At 39.6% G+C, this 22,230-nt stretch overlaps 1 protein-coding gene across 4 annotated transcripts in view; it reads left to right on the top strand.

Moving 5' to 3' along the window:
* Positions 1-22,230, top strand: part of ARHGEF6 (Rac/Cdc42 guanine nucleotide exchange factor 6) — a gene marked incomplete at its 5' end in the record, with an annotated part of 119,064 nt that overhangs the window by 60,819 nt on the left and 36,015 nt on the right. For all 4 annotated transcript variants that reach the window (XM_082865278.1, XM_082865277.1, XM_082865280.1 and 1 more), the window contains 3 exons: positions 11,360-11,454; positions 14,659-14,754; positions 16,267-16,389. In XM_082865278.1, the coding sequence (XP_082721404.1) occupies positions 11,360-11,454; positions 14,659-14,754; positions 16,267-16,389 (314 nt within the window). The remainder of the gene's footprint in view (positions 1-11,359; positions 11,455-14,658; positions 14,755-16,266; positions 16,390-22,230) is intronic.

Raw genomic sequence — 22,230 nt, 5'->3', positions numbered from 1 at the left:
GGTGATGGATGTGTTCATTAGCTTGATTGTAGTGATCATTTCACAATGTATACATATATCAAAATATCAAGTTGTATACCTTGAATATATACAATTTTTATTTGTCGATTAGACCTCAATAAAACTAAAAAAAAGAAAAGAAAAGAAAGGAATCTATGTAGCTTAGTTGTCAGGCTTAATTTGCATGCAGTGCTTAGGTCTTGGCACCCATGGTCTCACTGGGAAGACAGGACAGACATGATGGTGTAAGCCACGTGGCAGACAGTGATGTCAAGTTATAAACTGTCCTAAAATGAGTTGCTCCAAATGTGGTTGGGGGATCTTTTGCATTTGAAAGCCCCCAGGGAGACTGTTAAAACTGCAGATATCTGGTCTCCACATCTGGCTTGTTACATCAGAATCTCTGGCAATAGGTCCCAGGAAACAGCATTTTTAACACCCCCCTCAGCCCCCTTCTCTCCATCCCCCCCAGGTGAGCTGATACTCACTAAACTAAAATTTGAGAACCAATAAAGGGAAAGGTTGAATGGGAGAGAGGATTGACGCCATGTCAGGACTTAGATAAGCAGAGAAGAGCTGGAAGGGAAATCAGGCAGGGGGAACCCTGTGAGCACATTCATCCAGGCAAGAATATGCGTGCCTGCAGTCCGTCCCTGCAGGTCACAGAATGGACTGCGTTCTCTTCTATCCCCAACAAAATGCCTCTCGGAGGGTGAAATTCTTATTTATTGCAACTGGTGCAGCCCAATGTAAGAATGCAGTCCCTCGTGCTGCCACAAATAGGCCAGACTCACAATAATCCTAATATAGGCACACCTCAAAGGTATTGCCAGTTCAGTTCCAGACCATCACAATAAAGCGAGTTACATGAGTTGTTTGTTTTCCCAGTGCATATATAAAAGTTACGTTTACACTTTACTGTAGTCTGTTAAGTGTGCAATGGCATTGTCTTACAAAACAATGGACACACCTTATTTAAAAAAATTTTATTGCTAAAAAATGCTCGCCAACATCTGAGCCTTCAGCGAGTTGTAATCTTTTTGCAATAGTCACATCAAAGATCACTGGTCACATAACAAATATAATAATAATGAAGAAGTTTGGGGTATTGCGAGAATTACCAAAAGTGACACAGAGACATGAAGTGAGCAAATGCTGTTGGAAAAACGGCGCCAATAGACTTGCTTGATGCAGGGTTGCCACAAACCTTCCATTTGTGGAAAACCCACAATATCCGTGAAGCGCAATAAAGCAAAACGCAGTAAAACGAGGTCTGCCTGTACTGAACTCTGGGGATGAGCATCTAGCTGCAGAGTGAGAGGTGACATTTCCCTACATCCAAATAGGAAAATATAATCAGTAAGGGCCAGTATTATTTATTTTTTCTAACTTTCTTCTCCTTTATTGTAACGTGTGGCAGATGTCTTACCAGAACCTCCGTGCGGTCGGAAAGGTGGGAAGAAATCTGAAACCCGTTCAATCACATCAGAATCCCAGGAAGCCTCCTGTAGTTCTTGCTTCTGCCACCCATCTTCTGTTTACCCCCCTTTTTTCTCTCACTCATCTGTTTACCCACTTGCTCCCACCCTGAATTTTCTCTGCGTTTCTAGTGCTTATCTACCCTTCTAAAAGAAACTTTATTTTTTAGAGCAGTTCTAGGTTCACAGCAAAATTGATCCAAAGGTTGGAGATGTCCTGTATACCACCTACCCACACACATGCACAGGCTCCCCCAGGATCAGCATCTCCCACCAGCGTGGGACATTTGTGACAATTGATGAACCTACATTGACCCATCATTAGCACCAAAGTCCAGAGTTTACATTACCATTCACTCTTGGTGTTGGGCATTCTATGTGTTTGGATAAATGTATAATGCCACGTATCCACCATTACAGTGTTGTTCAGAGTAATTTCACTGCCCTAAAAAACCTCTGTGCACCCTCCCTTTTTTAAAACCACCAGCCTAAACTACCTTACACATCTATCCAGTTATTCCTTCTCTATAACCCCTATTCTTTTTTACCTACCCATTTCCTGCCTAACTCATCCATATCTTCCATCTGAGGTCAGGGAGGTGACAAGAGTTTTCAGAGTCCATCTCTGTTTTGCAGAATCTGTCCATAACAGGGCAAGAGTGCTGCTTGTTTTGTGAAAACCAAGGACCTGGAGGGGTGAAATTGATCACTGCACTTGAATGTAAACCGGCGAGCTCTTCTGCCATATACATCAAATATGACATAAATACTGTAGTGTATTACCTTTACCCATCTCCTAGGAGTTTACCAACATGAACCCGTTTTTGCAGGCATCATACTTATCTCAGAATTCCTATAATATGATGGTTTTGCTTAGATTAAGGTTTCCTGGGGCCATTATAATCTTCCTTTATCATGGGGTGTATCTCTGTTTCCAGCTTTTGTTTATGCATTTTAGCCTCTTAAAATAATTTCTTCAGACTTATATGACTTGTTCCCTTATGGAAAACAGAGTTATAAAAATGAACTCACTCTAAAGCCTTTCCAGGAAATGGAGGAAATATATTTTACTGGAAAATCAATAGCCCAGGATGGAGGTACAAAAGGCCTCCACCTCTTTTTTCTATGGCTTCTCACCATCTGTTTTATTCTGAATTTAGTCAGAGATTAATTGAGCAAAAGGATACTCTGTTGTCCTTGTGAAGATGGAGTCAGAGAGGCAAAGGCAATGTCTGGACACAGTCCATTTTAGTATTTGAGTGGATTTCATCTCGATCAGATTGTACTGCTCTGAAGTTGGTTGGCCTGCCAAACTGTTTGCGTTCTGACTCACCACTGAGGCCTTCTGTTTGGGAACACATAGCCTTCTCTGTCTGCTTCCCTTTTTATCCTTTTACAGTAGATGCCCTGTGGCCTGAAAAATAAAGAACCAGTCTCCGCAGTTCATCAGTTGGTCTTCTGAGATTGAGGAAAGCAATAAAAATCCAAGTGAATTTGGGAGAGAATCCCAGGCATCTACCCTGATGAGCATTTCTACTAATCAAACCACAGCAAGGGCAATGCTATTTAGTACATCATCATTCAAACAAATTTTGCATTATTTAATGAAGGACTCATTAATCACCTGTGTCAATTTAGCTTGTAAAGTCAGCATTTAGCCACCCTCAAGACTTGCAACAGTATGAGTTTAGTGTATGTTTCCATTCAGCTCTCCAGAACTTACTCAAAGGCAGCAGGGAGTGTCTGCCTTCCTACCTCCGTTTGTCCCATATGAGTGGTTCCAGCACAGATGGAACCCTTAGAAAGTGTGCTGCTTCGCCTAGCAATTAAATCCACCGGAGCAGGACAGTTGGCACCTTTCTTGCAACATCTTAGTGCTTTCTCTTAAAGGAACTACCTGTGATAGCATTTTAAAGGAAGTTAAAATAATAAAACTGTTTCAATGGGGGGAGGAATGTTGAATTATAGCAACCATGGAATTAAAGCAGTGATGTTTAATTGTCTTAAAAATAACATTTTGTGATATAAATAATGTCCATGAATTTTCTAATTTAAAAATTCCCTCAGGCAATGACTGTTTTGTTTTGTTTTTCTTTTTTTTCAATGGACATTATACTTTGGGAAGTGTGACAGTTACAGACAACAGTGCTTGAAAGCAAGGTTGAGGATGTGAGATGGCTCATTACCAGACATGGTCTCTTTAGAAAAATGTGAACAAAGGAGATGATGAGATGACTTCATTCTCTCCTGAATATAAGTGGGAAGCCAGGCCACCATCCTCTTTTTCCTTCAATACAAATACTGTAGACAAATGTTGCTAAAACGGTAGTCTGCGTATGAGTTTTACCTCTTAATAAAATGTGGTACTGTTGAATTCTAGTGCAGCTCTCTCCATTTTTAAGAATTAAAAAAATGAATCCTAGGGCTTCCCTGGTGGCGCAGTGGTTGAGAGTCCGCCTGCCGATGCGGGGGACGCGGGTTCGTGCCCCGGTCCGGGAAGATCCCACATGCCGCGGAGCGGCTGGGCCCATGAGCCATGGCCGCTGAGCCTGCGCGTCCGGAGCCTGTGATCCGCAGCGGGAGAGGCCACAACAGTGAGAGGCCCGCGTACTGCAAAAAAAAAAAAAAAAAAAAAAAAAAAAAAGAATCCTAGTGCTGAGCATGAGTATAAATGATTATTTAACACATTGCAATGAACAGCAGCCCAGCTGGGCAGAGACCGCTAACAATGGACACATTTGAGTTTGGAAGGACACTACTGGATGAGGACTTGGAGTCAGAGAAAAAACAGAAAAGTTTCTATTAACAGATGAGAAATTTGTGCTTTGACTTTAAAATAACAACTATAATGACACATAATTCACACAGCACAAAAATCACCACTTTAAAGTGTACAATTCACTGATTTTTAGTAAATTAACAGAGTTGTGTGATGATCACCACCATCTTACTTTCCAGCATTTTCATCACCCCAGTAAGAAACCCTGTACCCGTTTGTAGTCACTCCCTCCAGCCTTTGACAACCACTAATCGACTTTCCGTCTCTATGGGTCTTCCCTATCCTGGATGTTTCATATAAATTGAATCATACAATATTTGTTCTTTTGTGTTTGACTTCTTTTTTAGCATAGTATTGTCAAGGTTCATCCATGTTGTAGAATGTATCAGTACTTCATTTTTTTTCTTAAAGAAGGAAAGTATTTTTTTAATTAATTAATTTATTTGGCTGTGTCGGGTTTTAGTTGCGGCATGCGGGATCTCCGTTGTGGTATGCAGGCTCGTAGTTGCAGTGCGCGGGCTCTTTAGTTGTGGTGCACAGGCTCTAGAGTGCACAGGCTTAGCTGCCCCGCAGCATGTGGGATCTTAGTTTCCCGACCAGGGATCAAGCCTGTGTCCCCTGCATTGGAAGGCGGATTCTTAACCACTGGACCACCAGGGAAGTCCCTTCATTGCTTTTAATGACGGAATAAATCTTCCATATTATGGATATATACCAGGTTTTGTTTATGGACCTTTGGATTATTTCCACTTTTTGGTTATTATTTATAATGCTGCTGTGAAAATTGATGTGCAAATTTTTGCACAGACATATGTTTTCATTTCTCTAGGAGTGGAATTACTGGGTCATATAATAACTCTATGTCTAACTTTTTGAGGAACTGCCAAACTTTTCCACAGCAGTTACAATTTTTGACTTTCCCACCAGCAATGTATGAGGGTCCCAGTTTCTCCACACCCTCACCAACACTTGTTCTTTCTATTTTTTTCTTTTTATTATAGCCACCCTAATGAGTGTGAAGTAGTATTGTGGTTTTGATTAGCATTTCCCTAATGGTTAACTATGTTGAGTATCTTTTTATGTGCTTATTGGCCATTTGTATACCTTCTTTGGAGAAATGTCTATTTAAATCCTTGGCCAACTTTTAACTGATTATTTTTATTGTTGAGTTGTAAGAGTCCTTTATATATTCTGAATAGTAGAACCTTTTCAAATATATGATTTGTAGATATTTTCCCCATTCTGTGGGTTGTCTTTTTACTTTCTTGATAATGTCCTGTGATACACAAAAGTTTTCAATTTTCATGAATTTCAGTTTATCTATTTTTTCTCTTGTTGCTTGTGCTTTTGGTGTCATCCAAGAATCCATTGCTGAATTCAAGATCAGGAAGATTTCCTCCTCTGTTTTCTTCTAAGAGTTTTGTAGTTTTAACTCTTGAATCCATTTTGAGTTAATTTTTGTATATGGCGTGAAGTAGGAGTGCAAATTCTTTCTTTGTATGTAGTTATTCAGTGGTCCCAGCACCACTTTTTTTTTTCTTTAAAGAGGGATTGCACAATCAAAGGGTACATGTGGTTTTTGTTTTTGTTTTTTGGTTGTTTTTATTTATTTAATTTATTTTTGGCTACGTTGGGTCTTTGTTGCTGTGCACGGGCCTTCTTTAGTTGCGGAGAGTGCAGGCTACTCTTCTTTGCGGTGCCTGGGCTTCTCATTGCGGTGGCTTCTCTTGTTGCGGAGCACGGGCTCTAGGCGCGTGGGCTTCAGTAGTTGTGGCACGTGGGCTCAGTAGTTGTGGCTCACAAGCTCTAGAGCACAGGCTCAGTAATTGTGGCGCATGGGCTTAGTTGCTCTGCAGCATGTGAGATCTTCCTGGACCAGGCATCGAACCCGTGTCCCCTGCATTGGCAGGTGGATTCCCAACCACTGCACTACCAGGGACGTCCCAGCACCACTTTTTATATACCTTTTTTTAAAAACTTTTTATTTTGTATTGGAGTATAGTTGATTAACAATGTTGTGTTAGTTTCAAGTGTACAGCAAAGTGATTCAATTATACATATACATGTATCTATTCTTTATCAAATTCTTTTCCCATTTAGCCAGAACCATTTTTTGAAAAGACTACTCTTTCCTTATTGGAAGTTCACAGCACTCTTGTCAAAAATAAGTTCACCATGAGTTCATTTCTGGACTCTCAATTCTATTCCATTGGTCTATATATCTATTTTATACCAGTACTAAACTGTCTTGTTACTGAAGCTTTTTAGTAAGTTTTGAAATTGAGAAGTATACACTCTAACTTTGTACACTCTTCTTTGCCAGGATTTTAAGTGTTTGTGAAGGATTGATGTGAATTCTTTAAATTTTTGGTAGAATTAATCAATAAAGCAATCTCATCCTGGGCTTTAACTTATGGGAAGTTGTTTTGAACATTAATTCAATCTCTTTACTTGTTATAGAGATATTCAGATTTTCTACCTCTTTGTGAGTCAGTTTTGGTAGCTTGTGTAGTTTTAGAATTTTTTTTTTACTTTTTTAGTGATTGCCCTAGAGTTTGCAATATACATTTAGAACTAGTCCAAGTCCACTTTCAAATAACACTGTATTGCTTCACAGGTACAAGTGCAAGTACTTTACAATAACAAAGTGTTCCTAATCCCTCCTTCCTATCCCTTGTATCATTGCTGTCATTCATTTCACTTATACATAAGCACACATAAGCATTTTATATATATATATATATATATATATAATCTAATACATTGTTTCTATTATTATTTTGAACAAACTGTTATCTGTTTGATCAATTAAGAAGAAAAATAAGTTTTTTATTGAGGTATAGTTGATTTACAGAAAAATAAGTTTTTATTTGATCTTCACTTATTCCTTCTTTCATGCTTTCTTTCTTCATGTAGATCTGTTTCTAACCTATAACATCTTCTTTCTCTCTGATCTTTATTTTTTATTTTATTTTTGTAACATCCTTATTGGAGTGTAATTGCTTTACATTGTTCTGTTAGTTTCTGCTGTATAACAAAGTGAATCAGCTATACGTATACTTATATCCCCATATCCCCTCCCTCTTGCATCTGCCTCCCACCCTCCCTATCCTACCCGAACTTAATTTTTTTAATTTTTAAAAATTTTAAATATTTATTTATTTGGCTGCGCTGGGTCTTAGTTGCAGCAGGCGGGATCTTCGTTGTGGCATGCGAACTCTTAGTTGCAGCATGTGGGATCTAGTTCCCTGACCAGGGATTGAACCTGGGCCCCCTGCATTGGGAGCACGGAGTCTTAGCCACTGGACCACCAGGGAAGTCCCTCTCTGAACTTTAAAAAAAAAAAACCCCACTTTTTGCAAAGCAGGTCTGCTGGCCAGAAAATTCCCTCAATTTTTGTTTGTCCTAGAAAGTCTATTTTTGCTTGACTTTTGAAGGAAAATTTCACAAGGTACAGAATTCCAGGTTGGTGGGGGTTTTTTTCCCCAACACTTTAAATATTTTACACCACTCTACTCTTGCTTGTATGCTTTCTGACAAGTCACGTATAGTTCTTATCTTAACTTCTCTATAGGTAAAGTATTTTTATCCTCTGGCTTATTTTCAAGATTTTTTTTCTTTATCTTTGATTTTTCTGGAGTTTGAATATGGTGTGCTTAGGGGACATTTTGCAGGGGGGGCATTTATCCTGCTGGGTTTTCTCTGAGCTTCCTGGATCTGTGGCTTGGTGTCTGACATTAATTTGGGGAAATTCTTAGTCATTGTCGTTTCAAATATTTCTTCTGTACCTTTATCTCTTTATTCTCCTTCTGGTATTCTCATCACACATAGGTTACACCTTTAGATGTTGTCCCACAGTTCTTAGATATTTTGTTCCATTTTTCAGGGTTTTTTTCTGTTTGCTTTTCACTTTTGAAAGTTTCTATTGGCACATCCTCAAGCCCAGAGCTTCTATCCTCAGTGGTCCAGTTTACTAACAAGCCCATCAAAGGCATTCTTCATTTCTATTAGAGTGTTTTTGATGTCTAGCATTTCATTTTTATTCCTTCTCAGTATTTATTCCTGCTTACAATACCCATCTGTTCTTGCATGTTGTCTACTTTTTCCATTCGAGCCCATAGCATATTAATCATTGTTATATTGAAATCCTGGTCTGTTAATTCCAATATTCCTACCGTATCTGATTGTGGTTCTAATGTTTGCTCTGTCTCTTCAAACTGTGTTTTTTTACCTTTTCATATGCCTTGTAATTTTTTGTTGGAAGCCAGATGTGATGTACTAGGTAAGAGGAACTGCAGTAAATAAGCCTTTAGTAATATGGTGGTAAGGTATGGGGTCAGGGGAAGTGTTCTCAAGTCCTATGATTAGGTCTCAGGCTTTCGGTGAGCTTATGTCCCTAGATTGTGAACTGCAGCAGTGTTTCTCAGTCTTTTTTCCCCTCCCTTAGATAGGACAGGAAGGCTAGAGGGAGCTGGAGTAGGGTATTTCTCTTCCCCTAGGTATATTAGGCTCTGATAAAAGCCCAATAGGTTAGGGTTTGGTAAAATACTTTCTTGAGGGCAGACCTTGTTATGAAGAACAGAATGCCCTGGGAAATTTCAAAATGGCTACTTTTCCCTTCCCTCTCCTGAAGCACAGGGGAGATTTTCCTCCTATCTTCATTGTGATGACCTGGTACAGCTTCTGGAGGTAAACGTCACAGAAGTGTGGGTGTGCTCCTCTGTGACTGGACCCCCTAGAGTTTTTTTTTTTTTTTTTGTGGTATGCGGGCCTCTCACTGCTGTGGCCTCTCCCGTTGCGGAGCACAGGCTCAGCGGCCATGGCTCACGGACCCAGCCGCTCCGCGGCATGTGGGATCTTCCCGGACCGGGGCACGAACCCGCGTCCCCTGCGTCGGCAGGCGGATTCTCAACCACTGCGCCACCAGGGAAGCCCCCCCCCCCAGAGTTTTTAACTCTCAGGTGTTTCTGCACTGAGCCCCCAGCAATTCATCAATTACAGTTCAGGTTTTCCTACCCTGATACCACTTCCCACGGAGGCTTCTGCTCATGGTCTTCTGGTCCAGCAAGTTATGATTCTCTATCTGCCTGTCTGTCTCTCCAATTTTAAGTGTACCATTTTTGCCTGTGACCTCAATTCCCTGACAGATGTAAGCAAAGTTTTTTTCTAGTTGTTCAACTGTTTACTTGCTTTTAGGATGGAGTGATGACTTCCAAATGCCTTAAATGCTGGACTGGAAACCAGAAGTCCTCTTTCTTCTTTTTGATGTAGGCATTTACAGCTATTTACAGTCTCTAAGAACTGCTTGAACTTCATCCCATAAGTTTTGATGTTGTGTTTTCTTTTTTATTCATCTCAAGATAGTTTCTAATTTCCTTTGTTGTGCTTCGACTTTCTATAGGGGTAACATTTCTGTTCCATTCCTGGATTAATTTCACAGAGCACTGGTACCTCCAGGCCCTTAAATTTACACTTACACCTTTAGAGAGTAGGCACTCCTCTCTGAGGAATAGAGAAACTGAAAGTAGACATGAGTGGCTGGGAGGAGGGGCTACAACTTAAGCCCTAGCTTTTAAAGCCACCCTGTGGCCTATGTCCTTGTCAACTAGGAGTGATATTGCCCTTCAGGTGACATCTGGCAATGTCTGGACACATTTTTGGTTGTCCTAATGGGGTAGGGGGTGGCATGCAACTGACATCTGGTGGGTAGATGCCAGGGATGTTGTTAAACATCCTACAGTGCACAGGGCATCTGCTCACAACAAAGAGCTATCTGCTCTGAAATATCAATAGTGCTGCCATTGAGAAACCTTTTTTAACCCCTTAAATTGGAGGGACTGTTTCCCAGCTCACCCAACACCTACCTGTACAGTGTCTCACACTTACCTCTTCACAATGGTCCCTGAGGTAGGTGAGATGTCACAATCTGATATGAGCCTTAAAACTGAAGCAACCTGTCCGTTGGTAGCAGAGCCTGGATGGTCATCCAGTCCAACCTTCCAGTCCAGTTGTTTCCTAAAAAACCCACAGCTACCTGGACCTCCAATTGCTTTGTCCACTCCACCTGTCAATAGCAGATCATCATGCACTGTCTTGTGAGTATATGTCTGGCATATTGGTAGGCTAAGGGGCTTCTTCTGTCTAAGAATGCTTCACATTGTCTTGTGAGCCCGTGTTTAATGGCTCCCTCTGAAGACAGAGTAGAAACTCCCTAAGGACAGGCATGGCCTTCGGCACCAAGGAGGCACTCAGTAAATTTGTGTTGAATGGATTAGGAGATACGAGAGAAAATACACCAAAATATTAACTTGGTGATCTCTAGGAGCCTAGAATGAAGGTTATAGCTGCCTCCAGAAGAGACTGGGAACTGAGGTGTGACCCCAGGGTTGGTGGGGGCAGAGAAGTTGTGGACCTGTACATTGGTTGTTTTGCCGATAGGATTTTCATTTGGCTATCATTAATAATACTGGTAAGCATCATTTTCCTTGTTAAATTCCTCACATTTCAGCTTCTTTTTCTCTTTGAAATGTTCATACTAGCACTTTTTACCTTTATTAAAAAGCCAGCTTTAACTGCTTAAAAATTCAGTGTCCTCAGATTTTGTCACCTAAAGATTTTCTCAAGAACATAATATAAAAAAATCTTTTTTGATGTTTGACATCAGTTATCATGAAATTATCCTGACACTGAATCTCTATGTCTTGAGGTAGCTGGCCTCAATTTCCTCATCCATAAAATGGGAATGATGATCCTTTGTTAGCTGAGACCTTTGCTGAGGATAAAATGATTTAAAGCACATGAAAGCATTCTGAGTAGTACTGTGTAAATGGCAAGGTCCCTCCAATTATGGGTAATTCTGAAAAAATGTGTTCGTATGAGTTATGCAGTATAACCAGTTGTCATGCAATTATTAGAGTAGTTTACTAGATTAGTAGTTTACTCTAGTAAACTAGAGTAGTTTACAAATCTTGTGCTCCTTACTTACAGTGTAGCTGAATAAATAGGACTTTTTTTTCTGATAATTTGGTTAAAAGATCTAAAACTCTATTTTACCTTGGACTTTTCTGACAGTTACAATACCTTGACCTTTGTTTCTCCATAGGTGTTACAGAATATCTTGGACACTGAAAAAGAGTATGCTAAAGAACTTCAGTCTCTTCTTGTTACTTACTTAAGACCCCTGCAGTCCAATAACAAGTAAGATTTATATTTTAAACCTCTCGCTAAGCAAAGCAAGATAATGTCAGTAGATGGAGTCATTACTCTTATGTCACTGAATAATTGATTTTGCCCTTTAGAAGAATTTCCACAGATCACAGGTTGCCAAGAACATGGTCAGGACAACAGAAATTATGCAAGATGTAGCTTTTGGAGAGCTTGGCTTTCTTTCTCTTCTGGCTGTGGAGGGAATGAGCCGATCTGCCTTTCTGTCTGTCACCAATTTTATCTTGTGCGTTTTAGAAGTGATACATCTAGTTTTACCTTCCAGAAAAAGGACTTGCTGGTGTTTTTATGCAGAAAGCACAGACAGTGGAAATTCTTGCGCTCGCTCTGACCTTGGCTTGCCACGGCAGAAACTCTTTCCCATGCTCCCAGAATGGAAAAAGCGTGGCATTTTGTGAATCTTCCTAAGAGCAATTCAAGCCAGTATTTCACCCAGGCAAAAGTGAATGAGAAAGAGGTGTTAAAAATATTCAAACCTTATCCTGGTCTTAGAAATCTGAAGGCCTGAATTGAAAACTTACTTTTCACAAGAGAAAAATATTGACCGTTCATTTTTTAGTGCTTGTAGGCCTGGCATATGTAACAAATAATAGCTAACTGCATTTATGTGTGTTTTTTATTTTAATGGATTAAACTTTACTGGAGATTATGATCTATAAGTCAAATGGTAAATTTAGCAGTCGATACATAGAATGGAGGACAGAAACCTCTTCTTGTACCTCAGTTTAAGAGTTTATTTTTGCCAAACAATTGCCTAAACTGTTGGCTTCAGGCTTAAATAAGTTTAATGTATTTCACTATTTTCTCCCTTTTCCTAAATAATGCTTGCTTAGGCATAATGTCCTGTTAAATTTCCTACTCGGTTATTTTCATGGCACTATGGGAATCTTACTTCAGTATGAAAGGATTTTGTATTCCTGTGTTTTGTCAGAGTTTAAATGATCAACAACAAAGTGGCTTTTGTTATTATTATGTGAAACATGAAGTGCTCTGTGAATCATAGCCCTTAGAGCTGAATGGAACCTCAGTGAATCATTGGGTCTAGTGCCCTGGAAGAAATGACTATCCTCATTGAATAAATAAAAAAAACACAAAGTCCAGAGAGGCTCACTGTCCTGCCCATCACACAGTCAGTGGCCAGACAACCCACTGCATCTCCTACCACCGAGTAAAATGTGGTTCCGTGTTCTAGAGGTGACAGGCAGAGGAGGAGAGGGGAACTGAAGTGGTAACCCTGGCAGCAAAGATGGTAAGATTTCAAATGGAGGAGTGACTGATTAGCAATCAAGAAATAGTCAAAGGAAAAGAAAAGAGCCACGGCAGAGGAGACGAGAGACCCGAGTCAGAACCGCACTGTTCCCAAGGAAATTCAAAATGCAGTTCTAGTCACTTCCCATTGGTTCTGCCTTGTAGACCCCAAAGTGATTTGAGCAAAGGGGACTGTTTATTGTTTGATCCTGAAAGGTCCAGATAAGCCCCCAGTCAGGTTCTTGCTGCTATGGGGGAACAGCAGCCAGGGGAGCTGGCTAAAGGGTTTCACTTTTGATACCCATGAGAGGGGTTTTCCAGCTTGTGGTTCAGGAGGGCATCAGAGCAGAGGAACTGGGTGCTTTTTATACTCTAGGGGTTACTGGTAACGTATTTTTGGGTCTTCCTTTTCTTTGTCAGCAAAAATTACTCTCCTGGAAACCCTCCCCTTGTATTATTAAGGAGAAAGAACATGTGGCAGACATTGGCCTTTTAAGTAAGTCTTCAGAAAAGTTTTCTCTCAACAAGTGGTTAGGGGCTTCCCTGGTGGCGCAGTGGTTGAGAGTCCGCCTGCCGATGCAGGGGACACGGGTTCGTGCCCCGGTCCGGGAAGATCCCACATGCCGCGGAGCGGCTGGGCCCGTGAGCCATGGCCGCTGAGCCTGCACGTCCGGAGCCTGTGCTCCGCAACGGGAGAGGCCACAACAGTGAGAGGTCCGCGTACCACAAAAAAAAAAAAAGTGGTTAGGAGCATGGACTCTGGAGCTAGAATGTTTGGGTTCAAATTCTGGCTTCACCATTCACTGGATTTGGGACTTTGGCTGATTTGCTTTAACCTCTCTGTGCCTGGATTTCCCTATGTGTAAAACAGAGACAGCAATAGTACCTACCTCATAAAGTTGTTGTAAGGTTAAGACGAGTTGTTATTTGTAAAATGCTTACCTCAGTGTTAAGCACTGTATTAGTGCTGGCTCTTGTTTTTATCACCTATTATTTGGTAGGGGAAGAAAGGATGAGAAAATTCTTAGTACAGAGGCACTGGAGTAAAATGGTTCAGTTTGTGTTTGACTCCATTCCATTCCAAAGGCAAACAAACACATCAGTACTATTTTCTTCCCTCCTATTTCCGCTCAAGATTTCCTTTAGTTGATTTATGAATAGCACATGTAATGTCTTTCAATTAACTTTCCCAGCTCCTCTAGAGGAGAGTATTCAAAAGTTTTTACACTTATTCCCAGCTATGATGTATTCTACCCATTTAGATACTTAGATATTTTTTGAGATGTATTTGACATATAACATTATATTAATTTCAGGTGTACGGTGTAATGATTCTATATTTGTATATATTGTGAAATGATCACCACAATAAATCTAGTTAACATTCATTATCACACACAGTTACAAAATTTTTTTTCTTGTGATGAGAACTTTTAAGATCTCCTCTCTCAGCAACTCTTTCCACTATGCAGTACAGTATTATTAACTATGGTCACCATGCTGTGTACATTACATCCCTATGACTTACTTATTTTATAACTAGGAGCTTGAACCTTTTGACCCCCATTCCACCCCCCTCCCCCCCCTTTGGCGACCACCAATCTGTTCTCTGTAGATGCTTAGATGTTAAGCACTTGTTATTCATTTACTCCTTGCTTTGTAAAATACCTAAATGTCCCTTATAAACACTCATTTTCTTTAGGATCATTATTCTTGTTATGGAAAAGGGAAATCAAGGAAAGAAGCTTTAGAAAGTTGCTTGAGATCACAGAATTGGTGTCAATTAAAACCTAAAGTTAAAATATAGGGATTGCTTCCCTTCTCCCATTTGCCAGTTACTGGCAAACTATCAGCTAACTAGACTAGAGATAGATAACTGGAGTCATCCTCAAGTTCTCCTCACTGAAACTACATATATATATTTTTCAGTCTGAGTACTGTGGAATTTACATCTTTATTGGGAAACTTCGAGGAAGTATGCACGTTTCAACAGACGCTCTGCCAAGCCTTGGAAGAATGTTCAAAGTAAGTGTCGCACGTCGCCATCAGGATAGCTATAGCAACATTGGGTTTTTTGGTGTGTTTTGTTTTCTTTTAACTGTTGTCTTAGATAGGGGCACTTGATATTTATGCAGTTATTATGCATTTATACATTTATTCCAACTTTGATAAATTGCCCCAGTACAGAGAAAATCTACTAGGTGGTGGTACTCACAGAGTCAGCCCACTAGTTGCTTATCAGGACTCTACATCTGGTCCGTTATTTTTCACTTTATTTAAAAATCATATTGACAAATAAGGTCTAAATCGACCATGGATGATGCCTTTGTCATCGATTAGATATTTTTCTTTTGTACATTGCGAATTACTTTTCTAAGTAATTTTTTTTTTTTTTTTTTTTTTTTTTGTGGTACGCGGGCCTCTCACTGTTGTGGCCTCTCCCGTTGCGGAGCACAGGCTCCGGACGTGCAGGCTCAGCAGCCATGGCTCACGGGCCCAGCCGCTCCGCGGCATTTGGGCTCTTCCCAGACCGGGGCGTGAACCCACGTCCTCTGCATCGACAGGCAGACTCTTAACCTCTGCGCCACCAAGGAAGCCCCAAGTAATATCTTTATGTGAACCACAACGCATCATTGATGGCTAGCTAGCTCGTTGAAGTGCAGAATGAACTGTGATGATCATCAGGCAATATGTTTCTGGAGCAAGATTCATTTTCCAAGTAGTGGATCTCGGAGAATTGGTGACTTTCGTCGTCTATAGGGAATTTGGGGCAATTGTCTGTTTCTTGAGCTTAATGAGACACGGGTGGTTGTCCAGGGACGAAGCTGGTGAGAACCCCCTGTAAAGAGACCTGAGGAGCCACTGCAAATGCTGATAGGGATCCATATTCTTGGTATGGAAAGATGGTGACTAAGTGAGAAGAGCAGATTACTATTTAGATTTGTAATCTTTGCTTTTCATTTTATATGGAAACATGTAGAAGAGAGTCCAAGGAATATGCCAACATTGTTATAATAGATATCTCTGAATGGTGGAATTCCGAGTAATTTTTTTTCTTTCTTGTGTGTTTTTGATTTTTCTGCAAACTAAAATGGATGCCATGTAATTCTAAACATCTGGATGTCACCTCGCCTAGCAACACCAGGCCACCAAGACTACATAATACTCCTTTGTGATGTGCCATTTTTGGATTCAGTTAGTTTTGTCTGTACTTGAACTTCATGCAAATTAGTCAAGAGTATATTTCGTGTGCCTGGCTAAATTTGAATATTATAATTTGAATAAGCATCTTAAAAAACCCTAGTAATTCCAAATAAGTATCTGACCCTATATATTGGAGCTATGTTTGGTGGCTAGAGTTTAAAACAGTGGCCAAGAACTTGCATTTCATAGATAAAATGGTTATAATATAGAAGTTTCTTTTTAACTTTGGCAAAAGAATTCATAAGGTTTGCGTGTTGCCAGGTTTAATTGGAATCATCTTCCTTTATCCCGTTTCCTATTTTACATTCTGTGTCTCACCTGTTTTGCTTACAGGTTTCCAGAAAACCAACACAAAGTAGGTGGCTGTCTACTGAACCTCATGCCTCATTTTAAATCTATGTATCTGGCTTACTGTGCAAATCATCCTTCAGCTGTAAATGTACTCACCCAGCACAGGTAAATCATTAACATTTCCCCCAAAAAGCTGCTTTGCAATGATATCCTTTCCCAGGACTACCTCATTTGGAAATCCAAGATCTCCCACTGAACTCTTGATTATCCCCATTCATCATACCAGAAATTGATTCATTGTTATATGGATTTATTGTCCATTCACGCAACAAATAATTTATTGAGCACCTACTATGTGCAAGGTCCTATAGTAGTTGATGGGGATACAGTAGTGAACAAGGAAGAGAAGGTCCCTTCCCTCATGGAGCATAGACTCTTGAGAGAAATAGACATGAAATTAAATGTTGTAAACATGTTGTATTAGAAAAGGGTAATTAAAAGGAAGCTGTGAGACTTTGAACATGGTATCAAAGTGTGGAGTGAACGAAGGGTCAGGGAAGGCTTTCTTGAAGTAAAATTCTATTCAGAGCCAATGGTTTAGCCTTCCCCATCCCAGTGAATGTTTTATCTAAGTTGCTGCAGAGCTAAGCTGCCTAGGTTCATCTCTTTTTCACTCTCCCTTTGTCTGGTAGAGGAAGTCTCAAGTAGTAATATGGCTAAAAGGCAGGTATCAGCAGGGAAAGGTGGAAGGAAACTAACCCTGTGAACTGGGTGTCAGGTACTCTAAGCAAAGGTCTCTGATGACAATTATACATGAATATAAATTGTTTCAGATTCATGGAGAACAGCAGCACAGTATCTCCTTTAAGAGTCCTTACAAGGGACCCAGATAAGCTCACATCTCTCCTACCCTTCCTTACACTCTGACGACTCACCCTTGACACATTCACTGATACATTCATCTGGGCCAGAATTCTGTAGGATAGGCTTGAAGACACAGTTTGGACTTTGAAGCCATGTGCTAGGAATCCAGGTGGGACAATAGGAAGACCAACACACAGAGTCTCTTATGACTGAACTCGGAGACTAGATTCAGAACCGACATGATTCTGGAGGCTGCTCAAGACTGAAAAGGTTATTCTTCTCTTAATTTGACTTGTACTCCCAGACCCAGGCTGGAACAGTGGGTGACAGCAACCCTCAGAAGTGATGGAAACTTTGGCTTTGTCCTGGTTCCTTAGGAGCTTGATTGACTTTATAGAGCTGTTATGTAAGGGCATTTTGAAGGTAGAATTCAGTAGGTCCTACTTGAAGGTGAATTTTACTTCCCGGATGAAAGTTGTGAACTCTTGTGGCATAGCAAATATGGAAGTTGGAGTTTAAAGAAGGAGAAGCCATGACTCTGGATTATTTAGGCAAGTGGCTCAACTGCTTAGAGCTAAAAATAACACTGACAATGTGCCAGGCACATGATGTAAAAGCCTACGAGGGAGTTACTATTATTACCATCATCTCTGCTTTACAGATGAGACATTAGAAGCGTAAGTAATCTGCCCAAGTACTCATAGCTGTTAAGTGGTTGAGCCAGAATTAGAATCCAGGTCTGTCAGACTTCTAAAAAAAATGTTTTTATTAACACATGTATTTCACCTACAAAGTGAATAATCTAAATGCAAACTTAAAGAATTATCATCAAATGAGCACCCATGTACCCACCATCCAGCTTAAGAAATAAAATTGTACCGTTTCTTTTTTAATATAGTAACTTTATTGAGATATAATTCACATACCATACAATTCACCCATTTAAAGTGTACAGTTAAATTATTTTTAGTATATTCAGAGTTGTGCGACCATCACCACAATCAATTTTAGAAGATTTTCATCATTCTCCAAACAAACCTATACTCATTAGCTGTCACTCCCCATTGCCAGCCCAAGGCAACCACTAAAATACTTTATGTCACTATGGATTTGCTTATTCTGAACATTTCATTTAAGTGGAATCACACAACATATGGCCTTTTGTGTCTGGCTTCTTTCACTCAGCATAATGTTTTCAAGGTTCATCCATGTTGTTGCACTTAACAGTACATTGTGTTTTTAAATTGCCGTACATACAATGAAAAATATTTCATTGTATGGATACCGCATATTGTTCTTCCATTCACCAGTTTGTGGACATATGGACTGTGAATGGTGCTACTATGAAGATTCATGTACAAGTCGTTGCGTAGACCTATGTTTTCATTTCTCTTGGGTAGATACGTAGGAGTGAAATTGCTGGGTCATACGGTAACTCTATGTTTCACTTTTAGAGGAACTGTGAGACTGTTTTCCAAAGTGGCCACACCAATTTATATTCCTACTAGCAATTTATGGCGGTTTCATTTCTCCACATCCTCACCAACATTTGTTACCATCAGTCTTTTTGATTATAGCCGTTCTAGAGGGTATGAAGTGACGATATCTCATTTTGATATTGATTTGCATTTCCCTAATGACTAATGATGTTGAGCATCTTTCATGTGCTTTATTGGTAATTGGTGTACCTTCATTTGGGGAAACGTCTATTCAGATCCTTCACCTATTGTTAAATTGGGTTATTTGATTCATTACTGAGATATGATTCACATACCATAAATCCACCATTTTAAAGTGTAGAACTCAGTGGTTGTTAATATATTAGGTTGTCCCTACATGTGAAGTGGGTCTCTTGTAGACAGCATGTGTACGGGTCTTGCTTTTGTATCCATTCAGCCAGTCTATGTCTTTTGATTGGAGCATTTAATCCATTTACATTTTAGGTAGTTATCGATATGTATGTTCCTATTACCATTTTCTTAATTGTTTTGGGTTTGTTGTTGTAGGTCTTTTCCTCTTCTTGTGTTCCCTGCCTAGAGAAGTTCCTTTAGCATTTGTTGTAAAGCTAGTTTGGTGGTTCTGAATTCTCTTAGCTTTTGCCAGTCTGTAAAGATTTTAATTTCTCCATCGAATCTGAATGAGATCCTTGCTGGGTAGAGTCATCTTGGTTGTAGATTTTTCCCTTTCATCACTTTAAATATGTCCTGCTACTGCCTTCTACTGTAATAATATGTCCTGCTACTGTCCTGCTACTGCCTTAATATGTCCTGCTACTGCCCATGTTAGGGAAGGAAATAATATGTCCTGCTACTGCCTTCTGGCTTGTAGAGTTTCTGCTGAAAGATCAGCTGTTAACCTTATGGAGATTCCCTTGTATGTTATTGGTTGCTTTTCTCGTGCTGCTTTTAATATTTTTTCTTTGGGAACTCTCTGTGCTTCCTGGACTTAATTGATTATTTCCTTTCCCATGTTAGGGAAGTTTTCTACTGTAATCTCTTCAAATATTTTCTCAGACCCTTTCTTTTTCTCTTCATCTTCTGTGACCCCTATAATTCGAATGTTGGTGCGTTTAATGTTGTCCCAGAGGTCTCTGAGACTGTCCTCGGATCTTTTCATTCTCTTTTCTTTGTTCTGCTCTGTGGTAGTTATTTCCACTATTTTATCTTCCAGGTCACTTATCTGCTCTTCTGCCTCATTTATTCTGCTATTGATTTCTTCTAGATAATTTTTAATTTCATTTATTGTGTTGTTCATCAGTGTTTGTTTGCTGTTTAGTTCTTCTAGGTCCTTGTTAAATGTTTCTTTTATTTCCTCCATTCTATTTCCAAGATTTGGATCATCTTTACTATCATTACTCTGAATTCTTTTTCAGGTAGGCTGCCTATTTCCTCTTCATTTGTTCGGTCTGGTGGGTTTATACCTTGCTCCTTCATCTGCTGTGTATTTCTCTGTCTTCTCATTTTGCTTAATTTACTGTGTTTTGTGTCTCCTTTTCCCAGGCTACAGGTTCATAGTTCCCGTTGTTCTTGGTGTCTGCCCCCAGTGGATAAGGTTGGTTCAGGGGCTTGTGTAGGCTTCCTGGTGGAGGGGACTGGTGGGCAGGTGGATTCTTAACCACTGCACCACCAGGGAAGTCCTACCACTTTTTCTTTTTGCCTCATGTATTTTGATGTTCTGTTGTTAGGTGCATTCATGTTAAGGATTGCTTTGTCTTGTTGGAGAAATGGCCCTTGTATCTTTCTGTAATTCTCTCTCTTTATCCCTGATAATTTTCCATGTTCTGATGTCAGCTTTTTCTGAAATTAATATAGCTAATCCAGCTATCTTTTGATTGCTGTTAATATTTCATTTTCCATACCTTTGCTTATAATCTGTCTGTGTCTTGGAGACAATATATAATTGAGTCTTGCTTTTTTAATCCACTTTGAGAATCTCTGTCCTTTAACTGACATATTTGGACCATTCATATTTAAAGTGATTATAGTTATAGTTGGATTAATATCTAAAATGTTTGTAACCATTTTCTATTCATTTCCCTTGTTCTTTCTTTACTGCCCCCCTTTTACTGCCTTCTGTGGTTTTATTATTATTATTATTTTTAATTTTGACTGTGACACCCGGCATGTGGGATCTTAGTTCCTCAACCAGGGATTGAACCTCTGCCCCCTGCAGTGGAAGCACGGAGTCTTAACCACTGGACTGCTAGGGAAGTCCTGCATTCTCTGGTTTTAGTTAAACATTTTATATGATTTCATTTTCTCTTCTTCTCTTTGTCTTTTTCTGAAAAAATTTTAGTGATTTCCCTAGAGTTTGTAATATCCATTTACAACTAACCTAACAGCACTTTCACATAACACTTACCATTTCACAGGTAATGCAGGTACCTTATAATAGAGTATTCTAAATTTTTTCCCCTCATCTCTTATTATTCTCATTCATTTCATGTATCCATAACATAAAATCACTCAATATACTGTTGCTTTTATTACTTTGAACAGGTATCTATTAGATCTATTAAGAATAAGAAAAAAGATTTTATTTTAACTGCATTTATTATTCTCTGACACTCTTCCTTTTCATGTGGGTCCAAGTTTCCTTCTCTCTGAAATACTTATTTTAACAATATTTGATAGGAGGTCTACTGGTGACAGTTTCCCTCAGTTTTTATTTGCCTAAGGAAGTTTCATTTTGCCTCCACTTTTTTTCCTTCTATTTTTATTGTGGTAAATAGCATGATGTCCTCAGAGTTCATCCATGTTTTCACATATGACACGATTTCCTTCTCTTTAAAGAGGTATGCATGTGCATACCACATTTCTTTATCCATTGATTCAGCAATGGCCATTTATGTTGTTTCACGACTTGGCTGTGGGAATGCAAATGTCTCTTTGAGACCTTGATTTCAGTTTATTTAGATAAATAACCAAAAGTTGGATTGCTGGATTAAATGGTAGTTCTATTTTCAGTGTTTTGAGGAACTTCCATACTGTTTCCACTGTGGCTGCACCAATTTACATTCCCACCAACAATGCACAGAGGTTCCAACTTCTTCACATCTTTGCCAACATTTGTCTTTATTTATTTATTTATCTTTGGATAATGGCCATCCTAATCAGATGTGAGGGGATGTCTCATTGTATGTGTGTGTGTGTGTGTGTGTGTGTGTGTTTACAGTAACTATTACACTTCTCTACTTAAATGTATACAATCTCATGTAGTAGGGGTCATGTATCTCTTTTCCTCAAACAAATACTAATGTAATATTTAATTGAAGTATAGTTTCTGTACAATATTATATAAGTTACAGGTGTACAATATAGTGATTCACAATTTTTAAAGGTTATACTCCTCTTATAGTTATTATAAAATATCATTGTGGTTTTGATTTGCACTTCCCTGATGATTAGTGTTGTTGAGCATCTTTTCATGTACCATTTGTATGTCTTCTTAGGAAAAATGTCTATTCAAGTCCTTTGCCCACTTTTTTTTTTTTTTTTTGTGGTACGTGGGCCTCTCACTACTGTGGCCTCTCCTGCTGCAGAGGACAAGCTCTGGACGCGCAGGCTCAGCAGCCATGGCTCACGGGCCCAGCTGCTCTGCGGCATGTGGGATCCTCCCAGATCAGGGCACGAACCCGTGTCC

This window comes from Leucopleurus acutus, assembly GCF_964270905.1.
Source record: "Leucopleurus acutus genome assembly, chromosome: X".
In the NCBI taxonomy this organism is placed as follows: domain Eukaryota; kingdom Metazoa; phylum Chordata; class Mammalia; order Artiodactyla; family Delphinidae; genus Leucopleurus; species Leucopleurus acutus.
This window is presented reverse-complemented; position numbering and strand designations above follow the sequence as displayed.